General features: G+C 40.1%; 2 protein-coding genes across 9 annotated transcripts in view; both read right to left on the bottom strand.

Annotated features, from left to right (window-relative positions):
• abca4a (ATP-binding cassette, sub-family A (ABC1), member 4a) overlaps positions 1–5616 on the bottom strand; it is a 36590-nt gene extending 30974 nt beyond the window's left edge. For 2 of the 3 annotated variants that reach the window (XM_061758928.1, XM_061758929.1), the window contains exons 1-6: positions 5433–5611; positions 5055–5167; positions 4200–4293; positions 3974–4115; positions 3662–3801; positions 53–180 (exon numbers count right to left, since the gene is read on the bottom strand). In XM_061758928.1, the coding sequence (XP_061614912.1) occupies positions 53–180; positions 3662–3801; positions 3974–4115; positions 4200–4293; positions 5055–5120 (570 nt within the window). In that variant the 5' untranslated portion in view covers positions 5121–5167; positions 5433–5611. Of the gene's footprint in view, positions 1–52; positions 181–3661; positions 3802–3973; positions 4116–4199; positions 4294–5054; positions 5168–5432 lie in introns of all 3 variants that reach the window. The other variant, XM_061758930.1, reaches the window with a different exon arrangement.
• A 1313-nt stretch (positions 5617–6929) lies between these two features.
• Positions 6930–23542, bottom strand: part of arhgap29a (Rho GTPase activating protein 29a) — a 38111-nt gene continuing 21498 nt past the window's right edge. The window contains exons 2-22 of one of the 6 annotated variants that reach the window (XM_061758937.1): positions 22396–22800; positions 21455–21551; positions 21285–21357; positions 19243–19303; positions 18681–18839; positions 17561–17625; positions 17362–17472; positions 17192–17272; positions 16845–17027; positions 16571–16708; positions 16267–16442; positions 15244–15416; positions 14960–15076; positions 13940–14038; positions 13697–13860; positions 12610–12798; positions 12361–12498; positions 11880–12115; positions 10638–10953; positions 10390–10507; positions 6930–8434 (exon numbers count right to left, since the gene is read on the bottom strand). In XM_061758937.1, the coding sequence (XP_061614921.1) occupies positions 7515–8434; positions 10390–10507; positions 10638–10953; positions 11880–12115; positions 12361–12498; positions 12610–12798; positions 13697–13860; positions 13940–14038; positions 14960–15076; positions 15244–15416; positions 16267–16442; positions 16571–16708; positions 16845–17027; positions 17192–17272; positions 17362–17472; positions 17561–17625; positions 18681–18839; positions 19243–19303; positions 21285–21341 (3501 nt within the window). In that variant the 5' untranslated portion in view covers positions 21342–21357; positions 21455–21551; positions 22396–22800 and the 3' untranslated portion in view covers positions 6930–7514. The remainder of the gene's footprint in view (positions 8435–10389; positions 10508–10637; positions 10954–11879; positions 12116–12360; positions 12499–12609; positions 12799–13696; positions 13861–13939; positions 14039–14959; positions 15077–15243; positions 15417–16266; positions 16443–16570; positions 16709–16844; positions 17028–17191; positions 17273–17361; positions 17473–17560; positions 17626–18680; positions 18840–19242; positions 19304–21284; positions 21358–21454; positions 21552–22395; positions 22801–23542) is intronic. The other 5 variants (XM_061758931.1, XM_061758934.1, XM_061758933.1 and 2 more) reach the window with 5 other exon arrangements.

Raw genomic sequence — 23542 nt, 5'->3', positions numbered from 1 at the left:
TACCATGCCCATTTTAACCAACTTGTGTAATGTAATGATCATGCGTGATAACCTGTTCGGGCCTGATTTGGGCACTGACAAGGTGATTGACCACAGATTCGGTGAGTGGAACATCTCTCAGAAGGTATGACGTCAGAGTCTCATCATCCTTCAGGATTGTCTCAACCTGTAGTCCTCTGCCTGTGAGGAAGGGGAGGGGGGGGGGGGGGAAATGTAATGTTTTATGTGTCATATGCATGTATCGACCATTGAGTGTTTGTTTACTAGGTTTGCAAATATACGGGAATTTTTAAAGTTGCAAACCTTTCATGGGAGTTCTTGAGAATTAACAGGAAACACTGAACACAAAAATTCTGTAAAATACCATTCTTGACAGCAAGCTTATGGCACACAAAATAGAAAGAAAATGAAAAGGTTTCAAACAATAAAGCAAATTGTATAAAAATAGTTATATAATATTATTTTGAAATGTCTAAATCATGTTTTCTGTCTCAAATGTGAATACTTTCTGATTCCCTCAGTCAAGCAGACAAATTGTCTTTGTGTTTTAAGCAAAACAAGACATTCATGCACCTGTTTAGACTGAACTCTGATCAACATCCATCCATCCATTTTTGCCCATTTTCTTAAATGTTTTGAATCAAACACTAATGCAGTCATTACCAAATTTACTGGGGCCTAATTTGAAATCTGAAAATCTTCTGAACCCCACACAGGGGACAGATAAGGAAGAAGGGGGACATGTCTAATCGTTCCCACTCTCAACTACACCACTCTCAACTACACCAACGTACGCGTCTTCAGAGTTACGAGTCATCGCTTAGACAATTTTTTGCTTTGTGTTATGTGCAAACATTTAAGGTATGAGCAAGCTTTAGATACGCCATTACTTGAATGAAATTTGGAGCAATTAAGGGCAAAGAGAGCTATTCATTTTGCACGGATGTCTGCTCAAGACAAAACAAAAAAGTTCATGTTCATACTTTAATATGATACCTTTCCATTAAACTACCCTCAATTCCCAGTTAATTCCCATTATTCCATGCAAAGTTTCCAATTTGGAATATTTCCAAAATTGCCCTGCTCAACTTCACATGGAAATTTACTGAACGTTTACCACCCCTTTGTAACCCTAGAGTTTGCCAGTATATTTTTGTGAAACCTCATTTTCACAAGGTATACCTTTTAATTCTGAAACATGTTTCTGACAAAAGACCCTCCCACGTTAGGCTACACTATCATTACTTCCAGTGACCTGTCCATCTTTGCTTAAATCTGTTCTCCCATTGAACCAAGTGCTGCTATGCTCTCAATCCAAGTTCAAACCTAGATTAACCTGTTTGGGGAAGAAGCTGCCACCACGGGGACGGCTGCGGCTCATGAGGTAAGAGCGGGTCGTCCACCTAATCTCACACTTTGCTTTTCAAACCCCGTCTCCTCTGTGCCGTCTAGTGCCCTTACACGCAAGACAGTGAACCTGCAATCACACCCTATCGATAGCCTTACATGGCCGCTCCAAGTCAACATCAGATTTGTAGCTATGATTCTGGGAGGGTGGGCATTTCCATTGAGGACATTTATTCATCCATCCAAGCATTTTCTATACGGTTTGTGATTGAATAATGGATATTGTCACATGGGCTAAGGAACACTTAAGAAAACCATTGTCAGTTAACACAGTTCGCCGCTACATGTACAAATACAAGTTCAAACTCTACCATGCAAAGGGAAAGCCATATATGAACAACTTCCAGAAATGCTGTCGGCTTCTCTGGGCCCAACCTTATCTGAGATTGACTGATGAAAAGTGGAAAAGTGTGCTGTAGTCTGTTGAGTTGCTTTTGGAAATCATGGAGGTCATGTCCTCCGTGTCAAAGAAGAAATGGACCATCTGGATTCGCATGAGAGCAAAGTTCAAAAGCTGGCATCTGTGATGGTATGGGGGCGTGTTAGTGGCCATGGCATGGGTAAGTTGCACATCTGTGAAGGCACTATTAATGCTGAAAGGTACATACACGTTTTGGAGCAACATCTTTTTCAGGGACATCCCTGCTTATTTCAGCAAGAATATGCCAAGCCACATTCTGCACGTGTTACAACAGCATGGCTTCATAGTAAATGAGTGTGAGTACTAGACTGGCCTGCCAGCAGTCCGGACCGGTCTTTCATTGAAAAAGTGTTGCACATTATGAAGCGCAAAATACAACAACAGAGACTCTGGACTGTTGAGCAACTGAAGTTGCAAATAAAGCAAGAATTGGAAAGATTTCCACCTACAGAGCTTAAACAATTACTGTCCTCAGTTCCTAAACACTTATTGAGTGTTGTTAAAAGGAAAGATGATGTAACACAGTGGTGAACATGCCCCTTTCCCAGCTTTTCTGGAAAGTGTTGCAGGCATCAAACTCAAAATGAGTGAATATTTGCAAAAAAAACCATAAAGGTCATCAGTTCGAATATTAAATATCTTGTCTTTGTAGTGTATTCAACTGAATATAGGTTGTAAATGATTTGGAAATCATTGTATTTTGTTTTTATTTTATAACCAATGTCCCAACTTCATTGGAATTGGGGTTTGAAGACAAACAACCATTCAAATTCCACACTCAAATTCACACCTACGGACAATTAAGAGTCTTCATTTATTCATTCATTCATTTTCTGTACCGCTTATCCTCACTAGGGCCACGGGCGTACGGGAGCCTATCCCAGGTATCTTTGGGTGAGAGGTGGGGTACACCCTGAACTGGTCGCCAGCCAATCGCAGGGCACATACAAACAACCAACCATTTGCAGATGTGCTTACCGGTCGCTCACCATGTCGCTAAGAGTCTTCAATTAACCAAAAATGCATGTTTTTGGGATGTGGAAGGAGGCCCTAGTACCTGGTGAAAACCCACACAAGCACTGGGAGAACAGATGAGGCAGATGTGCTAAACACTAGTGCACAGTGCTGCCCTAATGTCGTATAGTGAGTCCTATACATTTACACAACTTGCTTCCTGGTATGATCTAATGTTCTCTCCCGGGGCTCATGGGAACTGCACTCCTGCTGGAATGTGGTTTCATATTTTCTTTTAGGTCTGTTGAACGGTACGCCATGAGAGTGGTCTGACATAAGCATCGCAAGAGGGAAAGCCCTTAGTCTCTTCCCACTCCCATCATTAAGATTTGTACTAAAAATACAGGCAGCGAAGTATGTAGCGTACATGTTTATATGAAAACAGTATTGTTGGCCAAGTGTCCCAGGAGATGGGAACTTTATTGTGGCTCATGAGGAGAGGACACTGGTTGGGCCACGTGAATAGTTTTCCCACCAAATAAACACTGGGCCATCGGCGAAAGTAAGCAGCTTACATTACGCATCTTTCTCGAAGCCATGTGATGTACAATAATCCTGTTACAGTGTTTAGATATGCGGGTTGGCCTTACATTTTGCTGGAGTACCTAACATGTTAAAATAGGCTGTCCGCGACTTCAAAAACACACAAATAGCTACCTTGTATGTTTTAAATATTCATTCATAAAATATCCAGACAGCTTGTAATTGTAGATGTTGTCATCCTGAATAGATAATTTTATTGATCGATTTTTGCAACTAAACCACAGCAACCTCTCTAACTTTTCTTTCAAAGGGTGAGTGGTAGTCTGGAGAACTGACCTGAGACTTTATCAGGACGGGTACGCAACGTGTCCATGAAGTTACTCATAGCTTTCACTTCAGTCCAAAGTCGTCCCACGGGTAAAAGCTTTGGATCACTAAAAAGGAGCTCCTGGGCATCCGAGTAGAAGCGAGCCAATCTGAGAAACAAATGGTCACCACACTGTCATAATTATTTCTTTCATTTATGTAGATGCATGGATTTTTCTTTTGTGCCCTATTATTTATTTTAAAAAAAAAACCAAAAAAAACGCTGGTTGTTTGTTTGAGGATTAGATACAAGTGCAGAACACAGGTCAGGATAAAGCTCACATTGAGTTGTTGTAGTTGGACACCAAGCCAGGTGATTCACCACGGGTGGGGTACTGGAAACAAGGGTTGTTGGCATTACAGAAGATTCCCTGGATCCATGGTAAGACCCCTGCAGAGGGCATGGCCTTGTTGGGAAAGTGGCCTGAGGAAGACTGGATAATGTAAACATACATACAAGACAGAACGGTGCATAGAGGACAGTTTTGTGAATAAGAGTTCTGCTTACATCCGTGCTGACGGTAAAGTGGATTCACTCGTCGTAGCCACACGAGCCCCATGAACAAAATAATAGGCCATATGATTTCCATGAAGAAACGCACCTAGTTTAAAAGCGAAAGTGCAAAAGAGAAACTAGCGTTTAATGGTTTGTCTGGAAAATATTCAACTTCATGTGCATGGAATAGGACAGAAAAGAAATGAGGCATTTGCGTTATGGCATCACTGGAAGATCATAGCACTTACAAAGCATCCAATAAGATTGCTCTGACATCATTCCTGTACCGATTAGAGCGCCTTGAAAGTATACCGTATTTCCTTCATGGTGGCCACCACTTTAATTGACACCCTATTGTTTTCTGGGTGTGTCATCCATTTTAAATAAAAACTTAAATAATTGAAGTGCCTCTTTTGCCCACACACAACTCGGAAATTCTCGATCTCCAACGATGAAAAGATTCATTATTGGTACAATAAGGTTGGTGCATTGTCCACTCGAATAAATAAACGCCTTTTCTGAAATAGACACCTGATAGTCTTGCAGGTTTGTATGATGTTCCTCATTTATTGTTGCCAATATTAGATGCAAATATGTTAAAGTGTTAAAATACCCAGTAAAATCAAGAAAAGGTTAATGAGTTAGGATTTTGTATTTAATTTTAGATGCCTATAAAACATTTATTTTAATAGACACCCCTAATGAATAGTTTTATTAAGTGTTAAGTTCACAATGTACTGTGCATATCTGAAGGATCTTATGACTGACAAAACCCCTGACACCCTTGTATCTTCAGCAAACAATGGAGGCTCCCAGTACGCTCAGTGATTAATGGCAGTGTGCAAATGATAGATGAAAGGATTTTACCCGCTGCCTCCTACGGACAGTCCAGTTCTTCCACAGCAGGAGTCTGACCTGCGTTCCTGCCCCCATGGCTCCTCTGTTTCACCCCCAAAAGTGGCTTGCAATAGCAAACAAGCCTGCATCAACCAAAGGAAAACCAATGGATCTCACACACAATACAAATATCAAACTGGCACGTGTGCATGTATCCATTAAACTTGAGTGAATAATTATCTCCAAACACTTCTTATGGCTAGTACATTACATCAACGATTGCAGCTATAAGTGAGATTTCAGCACTACTACTTAGCACACGTTTCATGTCAAGTGCATGAAACCACACTAACATGTTACTGATCGGACACACTAAAATAAGCAAGGGCACTTTAATGCATCACCTACCTTAGACGAAAACTTGCCCTGGGGATTGATTTCTATTGAACACCACATATCACCACATATTCCACAGTGTGCTACAGGATTGCTAACACAGCTAATTTGTAGACCTTGTGAATAGTTAAGAAGATTGATTTAATCTCCTTTCTCAGCGCAGGGAGACGGCCAACACCTCACATCCATGTGTAGAGGCCGTTATGACCCAACCACCTGGTCAACTAATCCTGCCACTGTTATAATGAGCCTAAAATTATATACAGTATAGGGTGTACAGTCTCTTTAAAAATAAAAAATAAACAAGTGTTACAAAAGCAATTGTAAAATATCAACCAGATTTATTCTTAGTGGTTAATAAAGTTTTTAATGATTACATTTGTGTATATTCATGGGTTGCAAGATAAAACATTTCCAGACTGATGGCTTGCCACTTCATTCACCAGGTATCACACACATGGACTTCTTTGGGGTTGTCTTAGATGTCAAGTATCAAACATACAGAACATTAACAAGGTGAAGCTAAATATCACTGATGCCATTACCACCATTAGTGGAAGGCATGCTGCAGCGAACATAGCAAGAAATTGTTTACCATCTTGATGTAGCAATGTGACAAGATTCGCCAAATTTGACATTTGTCAAAATGCTGAGTCTGGTTGGAACAGCCACTTCAACCTGAGTACAATGCAGGAAAAAGTTGTTCCGAACAAATTGATGTTTTTTGTGTCGGGAAAAAAATGGCCTTCTTGGACAACATTTATGTTTGATAAAGTCTATAGAAAATCTGGTCAAAAAACATCTTCAGATTAAAGTGTCTCGTGGATTTCGATGACATTGCTCCTGTAATTTATTGCTTTAAATTATGAGGACCAGTGTGGCTATAGCTGGTCATATTTGCGGTTGGTTATGTTTAATGTGATGATTAATTGTATATGTGCTCTAGGCTAATAATAATTGCCTCCCTCCATGCATTTCATATGCCCCCTTTTAGTCTGGGGTCTGGAGAGTCAAGTGTAAGGGATCACAGCACAACATTGGATGATTTCTAGAATCATTGCCTAGTATACAGTCTATTGAATTTAGTATTTCAGAACCAAGTGATTGGACTCAGCAAAATACCATCTCAGCCAACACAATACAAAAAATAAAAACTAGGAAAATAATTCACAAAATGGAACAAACCTCTTATTAAAAAAAAAAAAAAAAAAAAAAGGGCTCTTGAAGAGCCATAATAATGGTTGAAAGTTCCGAGATATATTTTAATAAGTTACAATGTATGCTTGTTCGACTGTACCTGTCTTTTTACATTGAACCATTTGAACATTCTGCCAACCTTGCAAGTCACCATAAAAAACCAGCAGTTAGACAGCCGGCGTAGATCCTGTTATTAAATGTAAGATATAGACCTACTTATGTTAAAATGCCATTTCCCCCTAAAAATATTTTTAGGGTCACATGTTCAATTGTATAAAACAATTTTACAGTCATTACCAGTAGAAAAGGCCGCACAGAGCAAGTTTCTTTTTATTGCTTGATAGAGACGTGAACAAAATGCTTTTTTTTTTCTACTTGTAACAGTATAAAAAGAAAGATGGTAACACAGTTTAACAGATTTCTCTATTGATGAAGTGCACCATTTTTGTTCTTTTTAGTGTTGGGGGTACATGTTCTATTGTGAATAGTCAAATACACACTTTTTGGTATACAGTATAAACATAGAATGATAGTGAGTCCGGAAGAAAACTATACAAAATATTCACATGAAATGGAATTGCAGATTAAGAATTATAAGAGTCCAACCTGTTGCCAGTGTAGTCATTTCAGAATATTTTGGCGATTTATTTCTAAAAATATACACCCTTTTAAAAAGACATTTACTGCCATTGACGGCTTTAGAAGTAAAATATCCATGTTAACTGGGAAGGCTGGAAGTGAATGAGTTAAGTGCCTTCTGTTTTCATTTTGGGAAGGATTATTTTTTCCTTGTCCACAAAGGACCACTAATATTGTCTTTTACTGTGTAGAATCAACGCAGATGTTTCTCAAACACACTATTGTGCATATTGGCATCTGATTTTGGTGGACCCAGTATCACACAAAATGAGCTTTTCGGTGTTCAACCTCTTGCAGGTGCCTGGATCTCAGTCTCTGGTACACTGGTCTGGCCTGGTTTAGGCTCACGTCCTCTGGACCTGGGCTGTGGGATGGCGAGGCGGCTGCCTGCTCTGCCTCCGTGTCCTCCTCAAGAGGCTCATCCACAGACACCTCAATCTCCAACTCCTCCTCCTCATCTTCATCCTCCTCCTGTTCGTTTTCAGTGCTGTTAGCTAATATGCTGAGTGATTTAGTTTTCCTCCCTGATGGAGGCTTGTAGAAAGTTCCTGGTGGCGGCTGGAGAGTCCGAGAAGCTCGGAAACCCATTGAAACAATGTTGTATTTGGTTACATTGTCTTCCCTTCTTAATATCCTGGCGGGTCGCAAAGACATCTGCACTGAATTGCTGTAAGGTCCATTTGAGGTGGTAACGGTGCTCTTGGAGTCCTCAAGGGGGAAACTTGAGGATGATACTGACACAGAAGGGGACGTACTGCTTTCATCATCTGCTGTACTGGAAACAATCTTGTCAGTTCTAGACGCAATATCATGGTGCTTGTATTGTTTGTCCCAAGTTCTGCGCAAGGTCTGGGTGTCAATACATGTGCTTCGGTAGTGTGTGCTGGCTCGCAATTTGGTCATCTCAGTTTCATCCACCTCTTCGATGGACTGAATGCCACGGTCTCCTTTTCTATCATCTTCATCCATGCTAGTCCAGGTGGGATTCTCATCTTCTTTGCCTCGGCTGTGGAATCTTTCCACCGGCATGCTAGCTGGCCGGGAGGAGAACCTGTTGCGATGATGTCGTAGATGTACCCTGGTCATGGGTGTGACGTGCGGAGAGCGATAGAGGCTTCGCTCGTTAGGTTTTAGGACGTCACAGACTCCATTGCAGGCCTCCGAATCCACTTCATCAGCTTCAAAATGAGACGGACAAAGTATGTACAGTAGTAAGTCTCAAATCAACAAAATTCAAGCTGGAGATTTTGTAAAATAGAGTTACTAAACTTTTGCAGCAAATTACTAATGTGGGTCTTCCCACAGGACTCAAATCAAAAATATATAATGCATGGCCTAAGATATACAATAACTGTCAAAATGTGCGTCTATACTCTCAGATGTCTCAGTATAGGATAAATAAATTAGAATATTGTGGAAAACTGAATGTGTGTTAAAGCAGTCTCTCTCTCTCGGGGGAAAAAAAATAAAAAAAATTAAGAGACCACTACAAAGTTAATCAGTTTCTCTGATTTTACTAGTAAATGAGTAAATGTAGGTTTTATTCTGCAACCCAAATTCCAATGAAGTTGGAACGTTGTGTTAAACATAAATACAAACAATACAATGATTTGCAAATCATGTTCAACCTATATTTAATTGAATACACTACAAAGACAAGATATTTAATGTTCAAACTGATAAACTTTATTTTTTTTAGCAAATAACCATTAACTTAATTAATTTTATGGCTGCAACACGATTCAAAAAAGCTGTGTCAGTTGGCAAAAAAGACTGAGAAAGTTGAGGAATGCTCATCAAACACCTGTTTGGAACATCCCACAGGTGAACAGGCTAATTAGGAACAGGTGGGTGCCATGATTGGGTATGAAAAGAGCTTCCTGAATTGCTCAGTCATTCACAAGCAAAGATGGGGCGAGGTTCACCTCTTTGTGAACAAGTGCGTGAGAAATTAGTCTAATAGTAAGGACAATGTTCCTCAACGTACAATTGCAAGGAATTTAGGGATTTCATCATCTACGGTCCATATCATCATCGAAAGGTCCAGAGAATTTGGAGAAATCACTGCATGTAAGCGGCGGCAAGGCCCATGACCTTCGATCCCTCAGGTGGCGCTGCATCAAAAACCAACAAGGTACATACAAGTTTTGGAGAAACATATGCTGCCATCCAAGCAACGTCTTTTTCATGGACGCCCCTGTTTATTTCAGCAAGACAATGCCAAACCACATTCTGCACGTGTTACAACAGTGTGGCTTTGTAGTAAAAGAGTGCGGGTACTAGACTGGCCTGCCAGCAGTTCGGACCTGTCTCCCATTGAAAATGTGTGGCGTATTATGAAGCGTAAAATAAGACAACGGAGAACCCGGACTGTTGAACAGCTGAAGCTGTAAATCAAGTAAGAATGGGAAAGAATTCCACTTACAATTAGTCTCCTCAGTTCCCAAACATTTATTGAATGTTGTTAAAAGAAAAGGTGATGTAACACAGTGGTAAACATGACCCTGGCCCAGTTTTTTTGGAACGTATTGCAGCCATAAAATTCTAAGTTAATGATTATTTCCTAAAAACAATAAAGTTTATCAATTTGAATTGTATTCAATTAAATATAGGTTGAACATGATTTGCAAATCATTGTATTCTGTTTTTATTTGTTTAACACAACGTCCCAACTTCATTGGAATTACTATTTACAACATACTGTAATTCCCAATTCTAAATACAAGTCCAGTGGATCCTCGCATATTATTTTTTTGTTATTTTGGGTATTCCCCCCTCTCTCTTTTTTTAGGGGGGGAACCAAACCCGAAAACACAAGTGTCAGTTCATCCCAATTTTTTGGGCTAAAATATATAGATAAATATATTGAAAAAAATAAATAAATTAAATGCCATTATATTGTGGGTCAATGATCTGCAGATATTTGCTATTCGCGGTCCGGCTCGGCTCCTATCCTATCCACTGTATTGTATTTTAGAGCATTTATTTGCAGGAAATGGAAAAAAAAAAAACAGGCCAAACACCAAAACATTTTCACTAGTGATTTTTTTGGTCTCAAAATGTTTTTTCCCATATATATTTCCTTTCCCATGCGCATATTCGTGCTTTGATGTTTGTTTATAAAAATACTAACCAGGATCAAATTCTTTGCCTTCATGGTCAGCTGGAAGGAGCAGTACTGAGTCCTTATCCTCGGTCAAGAAGTTATATGGAGGAGTGGAGGAATGTCTCTTAAAATCCCTGGAGCTCAACTGTAATGGTAGTAGAAAATACAGAGCATCAATACACCATATGCATGATACAATTATAAGATTATTGTCACCTTTAGCTTTCAAACCATCAATAATTAATTTAGATTCTGTATCAGACCTCCTGCTTTACCTCCTGGATGTCGCCCACAGATTTAGAGTGCCTGCTCAGATGCTGCTCTTTTCTGTGGTGAGGAGGGCGCATATCAGGCAAGGGTTGAGCGCAAACCTCTGTGGGTGAGTTGCCCGTCAGGGGACTGAGGGGGGTGTCGAAGATCATCTGGTAGTGTCTGATAAGGAGCTCTACAATGAGCGCCTGATAGGGGTAGTCCACCACTGAGGAGAGGGAAACGTCGGCATCTGATTGCCTCGGCTTGATGAGTGTTGGGCCAAAGATGATCCCCAGGTTTCTTGCAGTCATCTTGTTTTCCTCAGATCGCTCTGTCACCCTGATGGAAAGGTATACAGTATATCTTTCGAACAAGTCTCCCTTTTTCTTATAACAATGTCTTGTTTCTTAAATAAACTGACTGGCAAATGGTCCGTGGCCCGGTGGTTGGAGACCACTGATCTAAAATGTAGTTTCTTAAAGGACCTCTCTAATGCTGTGAACATTGGCACTTATTCCATAGTTCTGGACATAAAAACGATTTCTGCAGGGAAAATGGGAAGAAAAAAAAAGAAGAAAAATAATCACCCCAAAATAGATTTTGTTGTAATTTTAGGCTTATTTTCTTATTATTTTATATTTTTAAATTCAGCCAGATTTAGAAGGACATTTTAGCCTGTGACATCAGCAGCAGAAGGCAAGGTTATTTTCTCATTGAACTACTACGTCTTCTGCGGTGTAATTGTTGCCTATATTGAAAGTCTGGATTTTTTTTTCAGTTAATAACGAGCAAAAATGGTGATAGTAATAGTCGGCTTGTTTTGTTAAAATCGATTGTTAAAATGCCTCATTGCAGAAGGACGAGGTAAATGCTTGCAGATTAATTTCCGGCTAATAAACGGGGTTTCATCAACTTAATGTGTTGATTGTGTCACTCAAGGCTCGAGATAGACCTTCGAAAAGGTGTGTGAATGGATAAGACACAGGCGTTTGCTTTTAAAGGCTTTTTGTACGGCAGTGGCATCATGTGAATTCGGCTGACTTTGACGGCCACGTACCATTTTAATTGATGACACTGTAATAAATTAGCAATTTAATATAATTTTGGGGTGCTGTTGTGTTTATGTGAGAGTGGCTTTCCGTTGTTATGGCGGCAGCATAACCCAAACTTGTATCCAAGTCAGAATCCGCTGTAGTCGATCACAAACCTACGCTAACGAAGTACGTGTAGGGTAAAATATTTTTTTTCGGCTGAGGACAGCCTACCGATGCAGATGCTCTATGAGGAACTGCAGTGTCTTGTTGTGAGCAGGTGGGAGCTGCCTCAGGAGGTCCTTGAGCTTGAAGAGGATGCGGTTGAGCGCCACGCCAACCTGAGCTGGGGCCACTGGAGAGGAGCTGAGGCGAAATGCCTCCAAATCCTCCAGAATTACACTTTGGCTTACTTTGGCCAAACCGATAAGCTCATTGTAGTAGCGGAAAAGGATAAGTGGCTCCGGAAGCTGCAAAGGGGGAAAAGGGTAACATAACCAGGAAGGTAAATATATAATAAAGTAAATAGACAACTTTAAATACTGTAGCAACAAGGTAAGCAATCACAGAATACCGTTTTGTTGTACTTAATATAACCATTTCCTTTGTGTTTGCAACAGTGGTACCAGAGCAGAGCTTCTTATTAAGACAGCTTTAGAAATTACATGCAAAAGTAAAATAGATGGTCAAGGACAACCATTAAACGCAGGCCTACCTGTCTCAGGTAGAGTTTGAGTACGTTACTGATGTCGTGGGGGTAAAGCTCAGACATCTCAACCAAGTCCTTCCCGTTCTCAAATGCTTGGCAGAGTTTTTCGACGCGGGACTTCGCACCGTTTATGCGGTAAATACCCTTTGAAGCCCCAAAAACATTTTTACATTAAATGCATTTCACAGAACAAAATAACTAACTGAATCACTAACAAAGCTTAAAATGCATAACATAGAATTTTCTTGCAAATACCTTCACGTTGAGCGCTCTTGTCTCGATCTCCGACGTACATTTGCGGATGATGAATGGGATGCCATCTTGGCTGTTCATTGCGGTCTGCGTGAAATCAACACCAAAGAGGTGAAGCTTCCTCTGGAGTTTCTTATGGCCGCACTGAATGGCCAGGCTCTCCAGGCACTTCTTATGGCAAGCTAATGAACACTGGAGACACGTTGAAACAGTTTAGTTACCAGTTCATCATTTAACAGTGTATCTTGGACAACAACGTACAGCCAAACATAACTGCAACATGCTACACATACAGTACATACACAGGTTAGAGTCATCATAATTCCTACGGGTAGGATTTTACGTGAACAACTCAATTTAATAAACTTCCTTAATCTTATATTGTTTATGAACATGACCCCGTTTTTTTTTTTTTTTTATTATTTGTCTTTGACCCAAAGAATTTTGAAATATTAAATTCAGGCGGTTTCAGCTCAGACCACAAAATATTCACTCCACTAAATTCCTTTTCTGGTCCTTAAATTAACATGAAAAAAGGCCTTCGGTCTTCCAACCTCTTGAACTAATTTCATGGAGCCATTCCAAGAACTTAAGCGCTTGCATTCTTGCGTCACTTACTTGTCAAAGCACCCAAGGAGCATTACATAACACCTTTTAGGGCAGAAAAATTCCATTAACCCTTTATTTTCCCTTTGTCCGTATACAGTATCTAATAAATATGGAAAGAAACTTGATCCCAAAAAGCAGTGGGAGGTACACAGGAGGGATGGACTCTTTAAAAGTTGGACAAAAGGTCTTTAGTTTCCACTGGCTGTTTTCCCCCTACTGAGTCAAGTTGGTTAATTCAATCACTGAGGACAATTTATGGGCAGTTTCAACTTTTCCCTTTTGGGATATTCTGATGAGTGCAGGGGTGGTCATTATCTTTTGTTTGGTCATCAAAAGTGATAAAGAAGCTATTGTGAAGCATTGGCAATGGTCATCTGGATCATTGTTCATACTTGAGGTCCAAATTTGAGCTGTTCACGATTGGATTTCCTTTTGCGCTATTCATTGGGAGGAAGGGGGAGAAATAGGAAAAGACTGTTACCTCCTCACACTCTGCTCCTTGAAACACCACCAGCCCATCACACTCTCGACACTTGGAGGGCGCGCGAAGTTTTCTCAGTTTGTGGGTTTGAGCAGCTTTGGACATCTGTGTGTTTCTAAAGGGACGTGGAGAGCTGGCTGCCTCTATTAAAAGATCATTTATACCTGAAACGTGCAATATGTAACTGAGTACTGCATGTAGAAAATGCTAAATCAACATTTGTGACTTTTCTGCTTGACACACCATTATCAGAAGGCGATTGGGGATCTCGCTCATCCAGGTCATCGGCAGATGACATGGTGCCAGTAGAGGGGGATCTAGGTAATCTCCTCTTAAGGTCTCCTGAAAAGTATGACAAGACACACAAATAAGTCCACATATCTACCTTTAAATCACACCAATTCTAGCCAATTTTCTTTTGAACTACATTCACATCATCTACACCGGACCAAAATAACTGTGTTGAAAGCTGTTAATCCAAAGAATAGAGTCTTGCTTTCAACTGATGGCGAATCACAGTTCCATAGAATAAGTGGTGCAGATGATCACCAAGCGGAAATAACACTATACTCATTTATTTACTCTCTGTTGAATAATATGAATACAAAAACAAAACAAAAACCTACCAGGCAAAGGGTCTTACTTTTATATTTTGCGGCACCTTGTAAGCATATGCAGGCGATAACTTTTTTTGTTTAACTTACACATAATTCATTGGGGATATTGTTACGACCGAGTTTGAAAAACCTTATATTACAAATAGTGAATATTTTATTGTAATAATAATAATAATAAAAAAAAACATTATATATTTAATTTAATATTCCATCCTTTAGATCACAGGTGTCAAACACAAGGCCCGGGGGCCACATCTGGCCCCCCAAATCATTTTATGTGGCCCGCAAAAGCATATCTTTTGCCTCAACTTCCATGATTCTTGCTCAATTTTTAAATAGTCATATACTGCAAGCATTTATAGCAGTTTACCCAACTCCATTTTACTGTAACTTGAATAATAGTTGAACAAACTATTATCCTTGACTTCTGCTTTTAAAACTACTCATCCATCAATTTGTTGTGCATATGTAAAAATTATGATATACTGTATATAATACTATGACGGAGCAATGAAACATTTATTTCATGGTTTCACAGTCATAACGGCCCTCTATGGGAAATGATAACTACAATGTGGCCTGTGACAAAAATGAGTTTTACACCCCTGCTTTAGATGGTGACAATGAAAGGCCATCATATCTCCACCTGGGCTGGCAGCGGGTGAGTCCATGGATCGGGACTCACTGCTCCCTCCTACACTTTCTGAGTCGCTACACATTCCTCCACCCTGACTCGTTGAATTCAAGGGACGAATCCGAAGTGCTGCATATCAAAAAAGATTATTTCAACATCAGTGACATTCAATTGTTTCCCAACAGTAGTGAAATCAAGACTCTTCATTATAATGTTACAATGTTTTTTTTAACTGACATATCATGTCAAACTCATCCCTAAATCACAGTAAAACCTAATCACAGGACTCGAAATACCTTGGATGTCATTGCTGCTGCTGGAGCGCCGTTCTGCAATCATGGCTTGTTGAGTAGTGTTGTTGGACCCATCAATCTCATCATTACCAAGCAGGTCAGATGTCACGGATCCTTGTGACAGGTTACTGTGCGATGAGTGACTGCCACTTAGTGTGCGCTTAGTCAGAGGTATTCTGGGCAGGGGAGATGACACAACAGAAACTATACTATTATCTGTGCCATAATAAAGGGGCAAGAACATGTCTTCTAACAGGTAAACAAACAAGATGCTCGGCATTATGAGGAAAGTACAATGAAGGGTAAAATGTAACATTGATTACATTAAAATACAGTGATAAAACATAATACTTACCAAAATAAAATTATGCGTTAATACAATGCATAACAAATATTAATCTGTTATAGTATTTGCTTTTCTACAAGTACCAACAATACCCTTTTGAATATAAATGACATCACAATAACTCATACTTCAAAGTGAGAATTTAAATTTTATTTAACGATGATCATAATTAGTCATGCTAATGACAACCAACCGTTCAAACCAGTGCTAAATTCAAAGGGAATCACTGAACATTCCACCATACACAATGTAGGTCAGACACACAAAAGGTTAATTATATACTGATGGTTCCATTTCCACACTCAACAAGTTGATTCTTTTGATCAGGGAAATCAGAGTTGGTGGACGGTGACTAGGTTAAGAAAACAAATTCTCTTGTTGAGTGTCAAATGTGCGTGCATGTGTGTGAACTAAATTAATGTACATTCCCTCACTCAGCATGCTCACTCTTAACCTTAAGCTTGAAACCGACATATAGCCGAAGCCAATTAAAAGCCTGAAGAAAAGTACTCGTCTTTCAGCTCCATCATTTGCATGATTTGTTTTGACTGTTTTTATTGCAGACGTCCTTCCTGGCTCAGTTTTACTATTTATTTGGGTTTGAGACTAACACACGAGAGCTCCAGCGCGTGGGTTTTTAGGTACTGGCCCTGAATCAAATAAAACACACCATGCCTCACCCTGCGCTTGATGAAAAAGATGAATCCAAATAGTGGGACTCAGGTGGCAACCTCCGGACAAAGTCAACATAGCGATGCCCAGGCTCATATAGTTTGGCATTTTCACACAGACTCTGGTGGTTGACTGGAAGTGATACAACCTGGGCCTGCTGGAGCTGGAACCAATTCACTGTGACCTTGAACAAACAATGTCATTCTGCCATCAGGTGCTGATCATATCGTATTCGACGGACTACAATTATGTTGAAAACATAACTGACACATCAAGATAAACATAATTTAATAAAGAAACATTTGGACATACAGCTTTAAGGGTGAGGTCACATTGGAAGACCATCTTTCGGAGCTGAGTGATGATGTCACTCTTTGTCTTGGCCAGATCGACTCTTTTCTCCACAACATCAATTTGACAAGCTTCACAGTGTGCCCTCGCCTCCTCAGCCTGCAACAAATGACAGAATTTGGATTCTCAATTCAGAAGAAAAAAAATGATGATAATAGTGTTTTTCATATGTTAGTGACAGAATCAGCTTATGAACCAAACTGGGAGCCTGATCGTGCTACAAGTGTTGCAGTACCTTCTGAAAGGCCTCCTCTTCCAACCTGCGCCGCTTTTCTAGCTGTTTTGCTGCTGTTGCTCCTGCGACACCTCCGATCTGCTCCCCCTCCAGCCGGCTGGTGGATACCTTGGCCTTTTCATACTCCTCTTGACGCTGATCCTGCAGCATCCGGGCCTTTTTCAGAGCGCTGTCCGCCTCATGCTTGTAATGCAAAGAACATTTAGTTTAACAAGAAATGAACAATACAAAATTTAAATTGCACCTAAATATGTGTGTTTAATGGCAGCATATAGTTTCAGCAATTTCAAAAGGGATTTATTGAACAAACCTCCATTGTAAATTACTAGACATTGTAGAGGAATTACCATTTTCTTTTGCTCTCTCTGCCACTGCTCCTTCATCTCTTTTCGTAGTTTGTCCAGCTCATTTTTTCGAGTCATCAGAGGCTAAATCAAAACGGCAACATACACTATGTTAGTACTGTTGTGTCCATTATTGACCTAAATCCGAGATGCAACAGATTTTGTGGAATTACCTGCATGAATTTGTTGCTCTGGAGCACTGCTGTGGTGTTAAGTACAAGCTTGCTGTAGTCAATGTCATTTTTGAAAGCAGCCATATAGATGTCACGAAAAGGCATGAATTCCTTGATCAGGAAGAACAGACAAGTTGGGTTAGGTAAAACAAAAGTGTCTCTATATAAGCTGCAAATTTCTTCTCAAAACTTAAATCACCTGTTGACTTGCAAGGATCTTTGCAGATTCAGCCATTTTGTTGTAGGTCTTTGCCAACTCAATATCTGTAAATACATCCAATGCACTATATAGTTACATTATGTGATAATATATAGATTACTATGCCCGTTCTTTTGGCTTAATTGTAAAATTAAACAGGTCTGTAAAATTTGCAGTGAGTAAGAGGAATTTTACTTTCAATAAAGTCAAGCAAGCAATGTCCTTGAGTCATTCATCATCAAATAAACCATTAGCCACAGAGGATGTGTTAAATCAAGTTTGTGTGTTCGCTTGATAACACATGCATGTAACTTTACAGAGGGCCCTGTGTCACCATGCTGACTGGAAGAATGACTAAGTATGACAGTGAAACCATTCATTAACCACAAAGCCGAACATAAGTTCACACGCTGCATTCTCAGCCTTGAACATGGGCATTTGGGTGCAGCTCAAGTGAGGTATCAGGGGTTAAAAAATGTTTTTTAAAAATCCCAAGAAATTTACCTCAAATTGCTCTTACCTCAAATTGCTCCAGATAAAAAAAAAAGTCTAACCGGCATATGCTGTCTGGATATGATTTACTCCCAGTAGAAAACAAAGGTTATTTCCTTTCTTTTCGAGGAAAAAAAAATTGTGCATTGTGCCATGGTTGAACAATGCCAATGTAGATCATACCAATTTGTATACCTTCATAGTGAACCATCTGCATATGTCTAAATTGTGTTATTAAGATTATGTCCATTATGTATGGGGAATTTGAGGAAAATGTACCTAGAGTATATTGAAAGTTTCTTGTTTCGGTCACACCCCAGCGTCAAATGATAAACCATAACCTCCTTGGCGAAGCTTTCTAAAAATATATTTTTTGAACTTTAACTCTAAACGAATGTTGCATTTTAAGACCTACAATTTGCATAATAAGCACAAAGAAATAAAGATAAAGACATCATAAAGATAGGTACCCTAACATGACGACCTTCAAATGTTTATGAGGCAGCTATGTATAGTGCCCATCATGCTACTCAACTACCACACAACAGAGGATTTGGGGTTCTCTAGAGCTGTGGTAACATAAACCACTCATAATAACTCGTCCAAACCACATACTTCCTTGACTCACCCATATTAAGACGTTTCTCCACCCACCCAAGCACTTCTTTGGTGTATTTCGACCAGGCCTTGGCGTAGCGCAGTGCTGACTCCACCCCGTTCTCCTGCTGCAGCAGCGTCCTATCCACCTCTTCGACCCGAAATGGTGGTCCTGTGACAATCACAGGAACTGCACGAGGGAGGTTGTAAAAGATGGACTTATGCATGACTGACAAGGCTCCTCTCAACACTTCTGGGCATTCCATGTGTTTGGCAATATATGTGACTATGAGCCTACTGGCCTCGTGGACGCTGACCTTGAATGAGAGGCATACAGGCTAATACCATTTGGAGATAATTACAGCTAACTGAGTGATGCATGGATTAATAAGTAGTCATCCATAACTCCAAAGCTGCTACAATTAGTATCCACAGAGACACATATCAAGAGCAAACTACAATAAGCAAGAATTATTCTGCCCAATAAGTATGCTTTTTCCCCATGCCAATAAACCTGCAAAAAATACTTTCTCCCCCCCACTTGTTATAGTGCAAAAACCAAAATACATACTCTTAAAAGAGAGCCGTCTTACCTGGCAGATCATCTTTCTCAGAGCCCGATCCTCCAGATTCCACCGGCAGGTTGTCAGAAGACTGAAACCATAATGAAACAATGTTTTACACCAAACAACTTGCAATAAGTCAGCACAGTGGCCAACAGTAGAAAGAAAGGAGAATTGGAAATGAATTACCTTGATTTTTACATTAATTGCTCATAAAATGTGATATGATCTTCTTCAAAAAGTCAAAAGAAACTGCTATTACTAGAACCACACAAACAATTAAATGAGGTGATGTTTTTACTGCGGCACGGTGGAGGACTGGTTAAAGCGTCTGCCTCACAGTTCTGAGGACTGGGGTTCAATCCTCGGCCCAGCCTGTGTGGAGTTTGCATGTTCTCCCCGTGCCTGCGTGGGTTTTCTCCAGGTACTCCGGTTTCCTCCCACATCCCAAAAACATGCATGGTAGGTTAATTGACAACTCTAAATTGCCCGTAGGTGTGAATGTGAGTGCGAATGGTTGTTTGTTTGTATGTGCCCTGCGATTGGCTGGCAACCAGTTCAGGGTGTAACCCGCCTCCTGCCAGATGATAGCTGGGATAGGCTCCAGCATGCCCCTAGTGAGCAGAAGCGGCTCAGAAAATGGAAGGATGGATGGAACTTGCAATAAGAAAATATGCACAACAGGGTTGCAAGAATATATTATATGTTTTATACCAAACAACTAGTTTTTTTTTTGTCCCATTTGGCTAATAGGTGAAGCAGAAAGGAGGATCTGTATCCCTTTTATGCCGGAACAGTTTTACTGTGTCACAGTGGACTTTTTCAGCTGCCACTGTGGTTTCTTCGTATTCTGATGGATATTTATTGAGAATGTTTTTAATGTTTTTAAAGGGGAGAGACAGAAAAAAAGGAGAGAGCGTGAAAAGGTAACTAAATAATATGGGAAAAGAAGTCAACAAAAGACAAAAGCACTAGCTGTAAACAAGATCAGGAAATTAATTACCATATTTGCACGACCATAAGGCGCACTAAAAAGTCTTACATTTTCTCCAAAATGGACGCGGTGCCTTATAATGTGGCGCGCCTTGTGTGTGCACCGAGTTCCAAAATCTGTAAATGTTGTTGGGTGACTTTGATGAGCGCTTCGCTTGACTGACTGGGAGCATTTCCTGCCGACACGCTGCTTATATAGAGGAAAGGCGGACGTGACTGAGGACAGCATGCGGACGTTAAAGGGGGAAGGGTGCACGTGAAAGAGGACGCTAAAGGCATGCCCGCAGTAGGTATATAGTGCCGGTATGTGCATTGTGCATAACAACATTGGTTTGGCTAAGGATCCCCGAAAACGGCACCTACGAAGAGACACGCTTACGAAGCACAGTTTAAACTGCAAGCTTTCAGTTACACGGCGGAACATAGGAATCGAGCAGCCGCAAGAGAATGCGAGCGCCGTGGAAGCGATGGAAGACAGATGGCGAACACAGCTTCACTAAGACTAGGAGGCAGCCCCGGGCGAGATACGCCACCATATGTGAATGGATTGTGGATGCCTGGGCTAAGGTATCTGCTTTGACTGTTGTCCGAGCTTTCGTGAAAGCCGGCATCATTGCTGAACAGCCCCCCGGCAACGAGACTGACTCAGAGAATGACGAGAGGGAACCTGGCATGTTTGATAGAGACTGTGGCCAGCTGTTCATTTGGGATACAGAAGATGAGGACATTGATGGATTTGTGGATGAGGATTGATCAAAAAAATAACGTGAGTACATTGTTAAATACTTCAATAAAGTACAACCGAACTCACTGTTTACATTGTTAAATACTTCAATAAAGTACAACCGAACTCAGTTTTGCTCCCGCTGCCTTTTTAAAAACATTGTTTTAGTGTGCATGCATGCTACCGTATGTTTTAAGCTAGCGTATGTTTTACCATGCCTGCGCCCAATAATACGGTGCGCCTTATGTATGTGTTAAATACAGAAATAGACCCCGTAACTGAGACTGTGCCTTTTAATACAGTGCGTGCCTTATAGTCGTGAAAATACGGTACATCATTATATAGGACCACTTACCCTGCTTCTCTTAGTTAGGGGGAGCCCTAACACCGATCCATTGTCTACATCTCCCATAAGGAAATCAGACACTCTGAGAAAAAAAATGTTAAGTCATAAAATGAGAATGCTTTTTGATGCAGAAAAGCCCAAAAGAGTTTATAATGTGGAATCATGATCATGATACCTACACATAGCCAACGGTGAATGCCAATTTGTCAATTGCAGAGTAGCTGTCGCTGAAAAGACTCTGCTTGTTCTCTTCGTTCACCTCCTCAAAATTCACTCCTGTCAAATTGAGATAAGGTGAGACTAAATCAAGTTTACTATCACAAACGTTATTTCAGAATACTGGAGACTTTCTGCACAGGTTCTGCTGATATGGTTCAATCTCCTGGCATGAGTCATCACCATTGTATGCATAATATACTGGACATTATGTTGTATGAGAATGCCTCAAATCACAGAACTCTGGTAACATAAATCTAATTGTCAAGTCCATCAGAAGCATCCAAAACAACTTTGTATGTTAACTTTAAAAGGATAAGCAAAGACTTCAACTGTATACAAATGGGCTGTAATCTGGAAATCCAGTAGTTTCCTGCTGCAAGTCAAAACATGGTGATGACTGAAGACAGAATAGGGGAAAAACACCAATGTAAAAATGGTTGTAATCAGTCTTCACAATAACCTTCCTGTCCTGACTCTGCAGAGAGAAAATAAACTAGATGCTCAGAAAGCAAGCCCAATAAATCAGTGATGTAACTGACTGTTCTATCGCCTGCTGGAGGAAACTCCGTCTTTCCTTCTGTTGGAACAATAGAGATTTCTCGAGTTCAAAACTCAAACTTACCGATTTCTGAAATAAAGACTACATTTATTTTCTGGTTTATCCAATTACCTATTTTGAAAGCAGAATGATGGTAGTAGCGTGACCCAAAAAAAGCAATCACTTAACTTACTAATGGAATAGTTTCTGAAACCTGTAAAGAAGAAAGCTTCAGACACCATGACATCCACACTTCGCTCCCAAATTCTAAGACACTTCCTCAGTACGGTATTTCACACAACGGTTTTGTATCAGAGAGAGTTGTGAAAGACAACTGTGCTCCAAAAAGCTGTAAATACTCACATGTATTTTTCCCCTCAACCTTGGTCCTCTCCTATTCAATAGGCTGGCCTATCTTGATAAATCACGATTACTGAATTCGATGGCTTATACATTCTTCCAATGTTGGTCTGGTTATATTATCCTCAGTCAAGCAAAATTGAGTGTTTAAAAAAAAAATCCAAAAGGAAAGAAGGTTTGGTCTGACTTGATGAGGCCTACCATTCTCTTGGAATGAACAATGATCTCTGGGGTCCTGGGAACGACGAGCCGTCACCATTGAAAACACGCAACACAGTTATGCTCTTACATCTCCTCTGCTTCTGTCCAACCCCTAACCCCTCAACAGGACATCCTGAGCCTTGCTGGAATACAATGCCACTGCTTGCACAGGCCCCAACCGGTCGTCCAAATGCGGAAGTTACATCACTGAAAAAAAATTGTATTGTTTCACTGGAAAAGCACAACACTCTCACACAGCTCAGGCAAATCCAGGTATCTGGGTAATATTTTATCATAAACACGAATGAGAAGCAACAAAAGGATGCCTAGTTGTTGCTGTACCAGGTACCACAAAACAACTCTGAACAAATAACCTGCCAAAGGGTTGGACTGTACCCGAAGTTTTTTTTTTTATTTTTTTTAAATGTAATGTAAATCGAAATTACAAAATAATGAGGATTGGTGTCCATACTTTGTTATTTTTAGGTAACATTTAATTTCATCTCAGAGCGAAGTAAACTATTCTGGCCTCCTAGTGGCAGATTATGTAACAGGCACATAAAATCCAGGATCACATCAAATATGCCCTCTAATGGTTATTCAAAATAGGCAGGTGAAATATACATAAATGTAGCTAAACATTTTGTCTCATTATTTTGTAGGCAGTATATAATGTATTCTTCAGTTAATTAAGTACATAATTATACTGTATATGAAAATATAAAAACAAAAAAATATAGCACACCGTAAAAAAATATGTACACGAGCTCCCTGTTAAACTGAAGGCAAAACCAGCCATCCCCTCCTGATTTCTGTTACAGCTTCAGTAGAATGCCCTTAAATACCCAAATTGATTGAAGGGCAGTTGAAGAATGTTTTCCTTGTTTCAATTAGAGCATTGGTAAAATGCTTCTCTAATAACATTCATTAACAGCTGCCACTGTAACAT

This window comes from Phyllopteryx taeniolatus, chromosome 20, assembly GCF_024500385.1.
Source record: "Phyllopteryx taeniolatus isolate TA_2022b chromosome 20, UOR_Ptae_1.2, whole genome shotgun sequence".
NCBI lineage: Eukaryota > Metazoa > Chordata > Actinopteri > Syngnathiformes > Syngnathidae > Phyllopteryx > Phyllopteryx taeniolatus.
The sequence above is the reverse complement of the archived record's forward strand: the minus strand, read 5'-3'. Positions and strand labels throughout refer to the sequence as shown.